General features: G+C 41.7%; 1 protein-coding gene across 1 annotated transcript; it reads right to left on the minus strand.

The window, feature by feature from the left end:
- Window positions 1-3,247: 3,247 nt before the first annotated feature.
- LOC134487080 (oogenesin-3-like) lies at window positions 3,248-4,376 on the minus strand. The gene is made up of 2 exons (XM_063288679.1): window positions 3,838-4,376; window positions 3,248-3,690 (listed from the first exon to the last, which is right to left on the minus strand). The coding sequence occupies exons 1-2, from the start codon at window positions 4,269-4,271 to the stop codon at window positions 3,420-3,422; spliced, it is 705 nt and encodes a 234-aa protein (XP_063144749.1). The 5' UTR covers window positions 4,272-4,376; the 3' UTR covers window positions 3,248-3,419.
- Between the last annotated feature and the right edge of the window lie 5,339 nt (window positions 4,377-9,715).

Consider the following 9,715-nt stretch of genomic DNA (forward strand, 5'->3'; position numbering starts at 1 on the left):
TACTAAACCTGATAAACACCTTCAGCAAATAGCTGGGTATAAAATTAACTCAAATAAATCAGTAGCCTTCCTCTACACAAAAGAGAAACAAGCCGAGAAAGAAATTAGGGAAACAACACCCTTCATAATAGTCCCAAATAATATAAAATACCTCGGTGTGACTTTAACAAAGCAAGTAAGATCTGTATGATAAGAAGTTCAAGCCTCTGAAGAAAGAAATTGAAGATCTCAGAATATGGAAAGATCTCCCATGCTCATGGATTAGCAGAATTAATGTAGTAAAAATGGCCTTTTTACCAAAAGCGATCTATAGATTCAATGCAATCCCCACCAAAATACCAATCCAATTCTTCAGAGAGTTAGACAGAACAATTTCATCTGGAATCCAGAGCAAATTCATCTGGAATAACAAAAAACCCAGGATAGCTAAAACTATCCTCAACAAGAAAAGGACTTCTCGGGAATCACTATCCCTGAACTCAAGCAGTATTACTGAGCAATAGTGATAAAAATTGCATGGTATTGGTACAGAGACAGACAGATAGACCAATGGAATAGAATTGAAGACCCAGAAATGAATCCACACACCTATGGTCACTTGATTTTTGACAAAGAGGCAAAACCATCCAATGGAAAAAAAGATAGCATTTTCAGCAAATGGTGCTGGTTCAACTGGAAGTCAACATGTAGAAGAATGCAGATTGATCCATGCTTATCACCCTGTACAAAGCTTAAGTCCAAGTGGATCAAGGACCTCCACATCAAACCAGATACACTCAAGCTAATAGAAGAAAAACTAGGGAAGCATCTGGAACACATGGGCACTGGAAAAAATTTCCTGAACAAAACACCAATGGCTTATGCTCTAAGATCAAGAATCGACAAATGGGATCTCATAAAACTGCAAAGCTTATGTAAGGCAAAGGACACTGTGGTTAGGACAAAACGGCAACCAACAGATTGGGAAAAGATCTTTACCAATCCTACAACAGATAGAGGCCTTATATCCAAAATATACAAAGAGCTCAAGAAGTTAGACCGCAGGGAGACAAATAACCCTATTAAAAAATGGGGTTCAGAGCTAAACAAAGAATTCAGAGCTGAGGAATGCCAAATGGCTGAGAAACACCTAAAGAAATGTTCAACATCTTTAGGCATAAGGGAAATGCAAATCAAAACAACCCTGAGATTTCACCTCACACCAGTGAGAATGGCTAAGATCAAAAACTCAGGGGACAACAGATGCTGGCGAGGATGTGGAGAAAGAGGAACACTCCTCCATTGTTGGTGGGATTGCAAACTGGTACAACTATTCTAGAAATCAGTCTGGAGGTTCCTCAGAAAATTGGACATTGAACTGCCTGAGGATCCAGCTATACCTCTCTTGGGCATATACCCAAAAGATGCCTCAACATATAAAAGAGACACGTGCTCCACTATGTTCATCGCAGCCTTATTTATAATAGCCAGAAGCTGGAAAGAACCCAGATGCCCTTCAACAGAGGAATGGATACAGAAAATGTGGTACATCTACACAATGGAATATTACTCAGCTATCAAAAAACAATGACTTTATGAAATTCATAGGCAAATGGAGGGAACTGGAAAATATTATCCTGAGTGAGGTAACCCAATCACAGAAAACCACACATGGTATGCACTCATTGATAAGTGGCTATTAGCCCAAATGCTTGAATTACCCTAGATGCACAGAACACAAACTCAAGAAGGATGACCAAAATGCGAATACTTAACTCTTTCTTTAAAAGGGGAACAAGAATACCCTTGGCAAGGAATTGGGAGGCAAAGTTAGAACAGAGGCAGAAGGAACACCCATTCAGAGCCTGCCCCACATGTGGCCCATACATATACCTCCATCAAACTATATAAGATGGATGAAGCAAAGAAGTGCAGGCTGACAGGAACCAGATGTAGATCTCTCCTGAGAGACATACCCAGAATACAGCAAATACATAGGCAAATGCCAGCAGCAAACCACTGAACTGAGAATAGGTCCCCCGTTGAAGGAAGCAGAGAAAGGACTGGAAGAGCTTGAAGGGGCTTGAGACCCCATATGAACAACAATGCCAACCAACCAGAACTTCCAGGGACTAAGCCACTACCTAAAGACTATACATGGACTGACCCTGGGCTCCAACCTCACGGGTAGCAATGAATACCCTAGTGAGAGCACCAGTGGAAGGGGAAGCCCTTGGTCCTGCCAAGCCTGAATCCACAGTGAAGGAGATTGTTGGGGGGAGGGCGGTAATGGGGGAAGGATGGGGAGGGGAAGCTCATATGGAAGGGGAGGGGGAGGTTGGTCCTGAAATGGGGAAGGGGAATAACAATCGAAATGTAAATAAGAAATACTCAAGTTAATAAAGATTTTTAAAAAAGCATAAACATGTAGTTAAAGGTAAGAAAAAAGATCAGCTGTTGATATTTCCCTTTTTAATTTTCTTTAAAAGTGTAGTATTGAAATATATTCACCCAGAGAAGTGTTAGTAAATTTCCAAAGATTGTGTCAAGGACTGGAGATGCCCAGGAGCTTCAATTTGAGGCACTATGGATGAATTATACTTTCTATTAGGCTCATAACAGTTCCTGTTTATCAATGGGAAGATAGATATTTCATGTTAATAGGGATGCAGGGGGTGGGACACACGTTCATATCAAAGGTTTTTAAATTTTATGTAGAGATGAAAATAAAGAATTCACAATAAGGGGATGAAATAAGCAATAAGAACTTTTCCCCACAATGTATCACTTGTTATGCCTTGACATCGGATTGAAATAAAGTGGCTGAGAAAAAAAAAAAAAGAGGAGCTGAAGGGACTTGCAACCCCTTAAGAACAAAACCAACCAACCAGAGTTCCCAGGGACTAAACCACTACCCAAGAGTACATATGGACAGACCCATGGCTCTAGCAGCACATTTAGAAGAGGATAGTCTTGTTCTGCATCAATGGGAGGAGAGAAGCCCTTGGTCCTGCCAAGGCTGGACCTCCCTGTGTAAGGGAATGTCAAGGCAGGGAAGCAGAAGTGTGTGGTTGGGGAGGGGGAAGAACCTACTAGATGGGGGTGGGTGGTAGAGGGGGTTTATGGATGAGAAACCAGAAAGGGGAATAACATTTGAAATGTAAATTAAAAATATCTGGTAAAATAAATAAGAGACAGAAAAATTGTCATGTCTTTGTGTCAAGTATGTGCCAACATACAAAAACACCAAGAAGAAAAACACAGGAAGGGATGTACACTGCTTTATTTAGGTGGAAGCCGGGTTGTCTACATAATGAGTTCTAAGCCAACCTATGTCACATAATGATTATTTTGAGGCTAGACAGATACCTAAAGAGTTAAGAGTACAGATTGCTCCCATAATATCCCAGGGGATCCAACAGCTTTTCCTGTCTCAACTTTCATCTCCTTTTTGGTACCAACTTATAAAAACGGAAGCGCATTTTATGTAATCTCTGCCTCACCCACTTCATGAAGTGCGCATGGTACTGATCGAGAACGCCCAACAGGAAGCCATAGTCTGCATGAACTCTTAGTGGTTGCCTCAGCACTGTATTGGAATCTTCTTCTATTTGGGCCTCTGGAACACGGAGAACATCCCGTGTTGGAGTCCATATATCCAGGAAGTCACGTTGGACATCCAGCAAATTGAGCTCTTTGAGTTTACACCTCCTGCGGGTCAAACAGGAAGGAGATTAGGATGGTTAGATGTGCAAGGTATAATCTGCCTTGATCCAATGTCTCAGCCTCTCTCCACTACATTCTTTTTTGGGATTACAACCACAGCCTTGCCTTCCCCACTTGCTCAGATTCACTTACCTAGACCGAACCTTCTGGCAATTCAGCCTATCCACTCCTTCCAACACAGCCTTGAAAGTATCTACATCGAAGTCGTACAGCAGGGGGCCAATATAGAGGTATGGGTAGGGCCAGGTTGTTACCATGTGCTTAACAAGTTTTTTGCGTCTCTTGATGAAGGCCTCCTTGAACAGTGGGGGAAAGAACACTTTGGGCAGGTCCTCCACAACAGAGATAGCCAAGCGTTCATTACTTGCCAGTCCCTGGATTGCAAGGTGTTCAAGTGTGGGGAGAGCCTGGTCGCTCATCCTTAGGGATTCAGGTAGGGGGTGGGGGAGTCCTGTGGAAACATTGAGAAATAAAGCACAAAACTGAGAACAGATTTCCCTTTCCCTTTGCAGAAGCCAGATCAGAATCATGGTAATAGTCCACATAGTAAAATTTGATTTCCCCATTTGACTTTCTCTCTCCTGGTCTCAGAGCCATGGCTCTCACAATCCGGCATGCTTGTATTGACTGTGAATCCTCCATGTGAAGTGTGCCTTACCATTAATCTGCTCATCCCAAACCCTACTGTTGTGAATGCTACTCCCCTGAGGAGTGGGTTCTCTGGAGACAGTGCAACCTCATCATTTTAGGGTGAGCCATACTCCATAAAAATTTTCAATGGAATTTGATTGAAAGGTTCCCTGAGAAAGCTTCACACATTCTGTCTTCTATACATGGGGCTTGGCTGGTGGCAAATTGGTAAGGTTTGATTCCTTTGCTGTCAGAACCTTTACAAAGTGGTCTGGATACCCTGAATTCTATTCCAGAACATGGGAGAATAAAGTACCACAATTGCCAATGTGATGCTACCGTGGGTCAAAGACAGGCTCATCTGTCAGTACCTTCAAGGGAGCACCCCATAGAGAATTGTGGTGAAGGCCAAGCACAAGCACAAGCACAGCAACAGAAATGAAATAGAAGGTTTTAAAGAGCAAGGGTAAAAGGTGATCTTCTGAACTTCCAACAGCTGAGCAGGCTGAGATCCATCCTCAAGAGGTCCTACACTTGCATGCAGTATAGGGGAAAATAGGTCAGAGAAAACATACTAGTGTTATCTTATTGTACTTCATTCACACTCGTTTTTCTATATGTTGTATATTTTACTCTTGTTCGAGGCAGGGTCCCACCATGAGGCATTTTCTGGACTGACACTTTGGCTTAGACCAGGCTGGTCAGTCTTTGACTAATAGAAATCTGCCTACTTCATACCAACAGGGCTGTGATTAATGGAAAGTTCGTTCATACCAGGGTTCCATCTTCTAGACATAACTTATCCCTATTCATTGTACTGAACTGGAGACTTTCATATCTCACCTCATTCAGCCCACCAAGTCTGAGCTGCCATCCACTTTGTACCTGTTGATTTTAATTTCTTTCAGGATCCTATCAATATCTATTGTTCAAGAGTCTTAGCTGGCCTAATTTGCAATTTACCAGCCTCAGTTGCCAGAGTAGGTGAGATGAGCAGCAGCCTGTTTTCCTAGTCTCTTCTCAGGATTATTCTTCACAACCAGGCTAAAGGATATGTTAATTTATATTAAGGGGCTGAAGAGAGAACTTATCCATTTAGAGCACTGGGTTCATCTGCCAGTACCTTCAAGGGAACACTCCATACTATATTGTGACAAGGCAAGACAATGCAAAGGTGCCTCTATCTTGTATACTTGCACAGGCCATTTCAGGTTTAACTTGAATCCATTTGAACTCTTCCCATTCAGAAGCTTTCCTCATTTTCTATTAATAAATCCATGTTTATTCTGCATCTTAGGAGAAAAGAAAGTTTTAGCTCTATACAAAGAGGACCCCTTGCCTCACACCTAAGATTGTAGCCACATGACAGTAGAGGCATGAGGAAGGATCTCTGCCTCAAGTTCATTTCAGCTGGATGAACCTGGGCTACAAGAGACAGAAAATCCAACCAACAAAGAATACAGAAACGGGAGCTGGAGAGATGCTTTTCACAGTAGACCTAAGTTTGGTTCCCAATATCCACATGGTAATAAAAATCAGTCACATTTCCAGTCCCGGGGGAATCCATATTTCTTCTGATCTAATGCGGCAGGCACATGAGCTTACACAAATGCAGGGCAAACACTCACACAGCTGAAATATCTAGATTCTTACATTTTTTCCTATAAGACTCAGAAATATTAAACTGAACTGAAGGACCATTACTGAGAAAGAAATAGGGAGAGTGAGAGGAAAAGGGAGAGGCAGAGGAAGAGGAGGAAAGGGAGAGGGAAAGGGAGGAGGAAAAGGAGAGGAGTAAATGGAGGAAAAGGGAAGAGGAGAGGGAGAGGTAGAGGGAGAGGAGAGGGAGAGGGAGGAGAGGAGGGAAGGGAGAGGTAGAGGAGGAAAGGGAGAGAGAGAGGGTTAGCTTAGCCAGAAACACCAAAATTTGTAGAGTAACAGGCTTGGAGGCATATTTTTGTACCTCCAGCTTTCCTGAGACAAAAGGAGGAGGACGGTAAATTTCAAGCACCTGGGGCTAAATGAGCAGTGCCAGGCCGGAGAGAACAGAGTAAAACTATCACACGCAAACAAACCTAAGAATTGACAATCAAAGAAACAAACAAACAAAAGAAAAAAACATTTGAGATGAAAGCAAATCAACCCTCGAATCCAAAAAAAAATTCACTTTACAATTTTCTCAGAGATGAGAGAAATTGTGTCACCTATGCTGTAATGTCCCCATTGGGGAGTGGATGGTCTGTAGGAAATGGATTGGTTGTCTTGCCTGATGCAAGTGAAGGACTTACCAGACACAGTGACAGGTCTCTTATTTCAGCAGGGTGATGAGGTGAGTTCAAGATTTCTAGTGGCTTCTCTGACTCCCTAAGCTTTTTATCTACTCCTCCAGTCACACCTTCCCTTTGCAGCCAAACCTACTTACTGCTGCTACTACCTCACGGAATTGGTAGTATCTCCACCCAGTTAAACTTCTTTGGCCTCAGGACAGAAGGAACAGAAACTAGAGCCCAGCTACTCAGGAAGCTGAGGCAGGAGAGTTAATACCCTCTGGGCCTGTGTACAGTTAGCTTGTAACCAGTCTTGGCACTCAGGAAGATCTGTGTGAAGTCAAGGTGAGCAAGGTCTAGATTGTCAGTCCCAGGTAAGCAAGCTTTAGAGTTGAGACACTTAAAACAACTAAATTTTTAATTGCTAGATAGCTAGGTCAACTTGATCACACCCACCTGCAGAAAACAGGTCTTAGATTAACATCAAGAAGAAAGGGGAAGGCCGTGAGTAATCCTACACACTCCCTTAATCCCATCTTTAGGAGGCATAAAGGAGTAGATGTTTTATGAACTTGAGGCCTGCCTGTTCCAATATTATAAACTAGAATTATAGATTGAGACCTTGTGTCAAGAACACAAAACAAAGCAAAGTAACTGGAAAAGAAAGATGAACAAAAGTGGAACATGGTGATTTACTTTTAATACCAGCACCCCTGAGGCAGAGGCAGAGGCAAAGGCAGAGGCAGAGGCAGAGGGATCTCTGTGTGGTCAAGGTCACAAAGCCTTGTTTACAGAGTGAGTTTCATTACTGCCAGGGCTACAAAGTACAAAGACTCTTTGTAAAAACATAAAAGAAAGAAAGCTGTCTTTTTAGCGCCCTTCCTTTCTTACTTTTACTAATTAATTTATTTATTCTTTCATTGATTTTTTCTTCTTTTACTGAGACAGGTTCTTCTGTGTAACTCTGGCTCTCATGCGAAGATTTTGGTTTTTCTTTACTGGTCCTCCTTCTTTACTGAAACTTGGTTTTACGTATGCCTAGAACTCAATATGTAATCCAGGGTGGCCTTGATTCCATGAAGATCCACCTGCTTATGGCCCCACGTGCTGGTATTTGAGACATGCACCACCACACCCAACTAGAAAGCATTTTTCATTTAGATTATCTCACACTAGAGAATCTGAGACAAGAGGATTGCATATTTTACTAAGTCTGACTTCAGAAGCCAGTCTATGTTATATACCTAAACAAGCAAGCAAACAAAAACAAACAAACAAACAAACAAACACAAACAAACACTCAAACAGAAGGTCACAGTACAAGTATTTGGTTGTGTACTCCTTTAATCCCAGAATTTTAAATGCAGAGGCAAGAGGATCTCTGTTTCAAGACAGCCTAGTCTAGACTACAAGGTCCAGGCCTGGCAAGGTTACACAGAGAAACCCTGCCTATACCCAAAAGAAGGAAAAGTATGATTAATAAAGGTAATAGGAGAAACCACAAAAATGAAAGTCTAATATAAATGCAATTTCCTCCTGTGACCTTCAATTTTGGATGATCTGGTATGATCGTCCCACTCGTGATGTCACAAATAGAAACTAGGATTATACCGCTGATCCTGTGATGCCTATGTTGACTCTAGGAGGAAAAATCACATTAATCATACAAACAGATGTTATTATTGCAACATTTTAATTTAGGCGAAGTCTACTTTGTATACATTTTTTGTTTCTTCATTTGAAAAGGTGTGTGTGGGAGTGGTTATGTCCAGGCATGCATAGAGTATTCCCAGAGTCCAGAGGAGGATAATAATCTCTAGGAGCTGCAATTACAAATGGTTGTAGATTTTCTGACCAAGACACTGTGGTCTAAAGTCTGGTCCTTTGCATAAGCATTACAAGCCTTAATGAATGAGCCATCCCTTAAGTGTCTGACAGAAACACTTAGTCAAAATTTAGCTGATGGTTTTCAACAGCTAAAAATGTACAGTGTCAAGGGAGTTCATTAGGAAAAAAAGACAATAATACAAATCTAACCCATTAGTAGTTTTAAGAAAATATACTAAGGAATTAGGAAGCCTGGCCTAGGAGGAAGAGCATAGGCATCTGCCATCTAGGGGTGCATGTGTTGGGAACTCAAGCGATATACAAATGGGGTAGCAATACCCAACTTCTACTGAACCTCTGTCATTGTGCTTCATTCCTCATGAGTGGAAAGCAATCGACTGCAAGACATTGGTGTGTGTGCGGGCGGCTGGGAACCTTTACTCAGCTGTGAAAATAAATCCTCGGGTTGTAAAAGTCCCACAGCCACATTGGATAATGGAAAGTAATAATGCTTCAGAACATTAAAACAAAGTGCCCAATGGCCAAAAACCATGGCAATGGCAAAGGGAAAGACACGTGGAAATGGCAGATAGAAACAGTGGAGTTTCTTAATGCTGACAGGAGACAGATTTGAAGTTCTTTACTCAAGACAAATGAAAAAACAACCTTAATCAAAATTTTTAGAACATTGAAACTAGAATACTTTTCAAATGAGAAAACTACAACTGACCAGCAAGCAGGGATGTTTGAGTAGCCACCTGACTTTGTAGATGAAACATCAGCTGCCAGATAGTATAGGCAAAACGATGGCAGCAGAGTTCTATTGGAAAGAAATCCATATTCCATTAACTTCCTGGCAGCACAAATGGAAAGAAGGGGAGTCTATGGTAGTTTAAAAGAAAGTGGCCCCCACAGGCCCACAGCGAGTGGCACTAATAGGAGATGTGACCTTTTTGAAAGAAGTCTATCACTGGGATTGGGATTAAGGTTTCAAATGCTCAAGCTAGGTCCATTGTCACTGTCTTTTCCTGCTGCCTGAGGATCCAGACATAGAACTGTAAGCTAATTTTCTAGTACCATGTCTACCTGTATAACACTATGACAATAATAGGCTAAATGTCTGAACTGTAAGCTAGCCTCAATTAAATGATTTCCTTTTAATAAGAGTTGCTGTGGTCATGCTGTCTCTTTGTCTATAGCAATAACAACCCTAACTAAGACAGAGAAACATGGAGTGGGGTTTGCCACACAGATGGTTATCTCATTAAAGAAGATGAGGAAAAGAA

The sequence above is a fragment of the Rattus norvegicus genome, chromosome 5, assembly GCF_036323735.1.
Source record: "Rattus norvegicus strain BN/NHsdMcwi chromosome 5, GRCr8, whole genome shotgun sequence".
In the NCBI taxonomy this organism is placed as follows: Eukaryota; Metazoa; Chordata; class Mammalia; order Rodentia; family Muridae; genus Rattus; species Rattus norvegicus.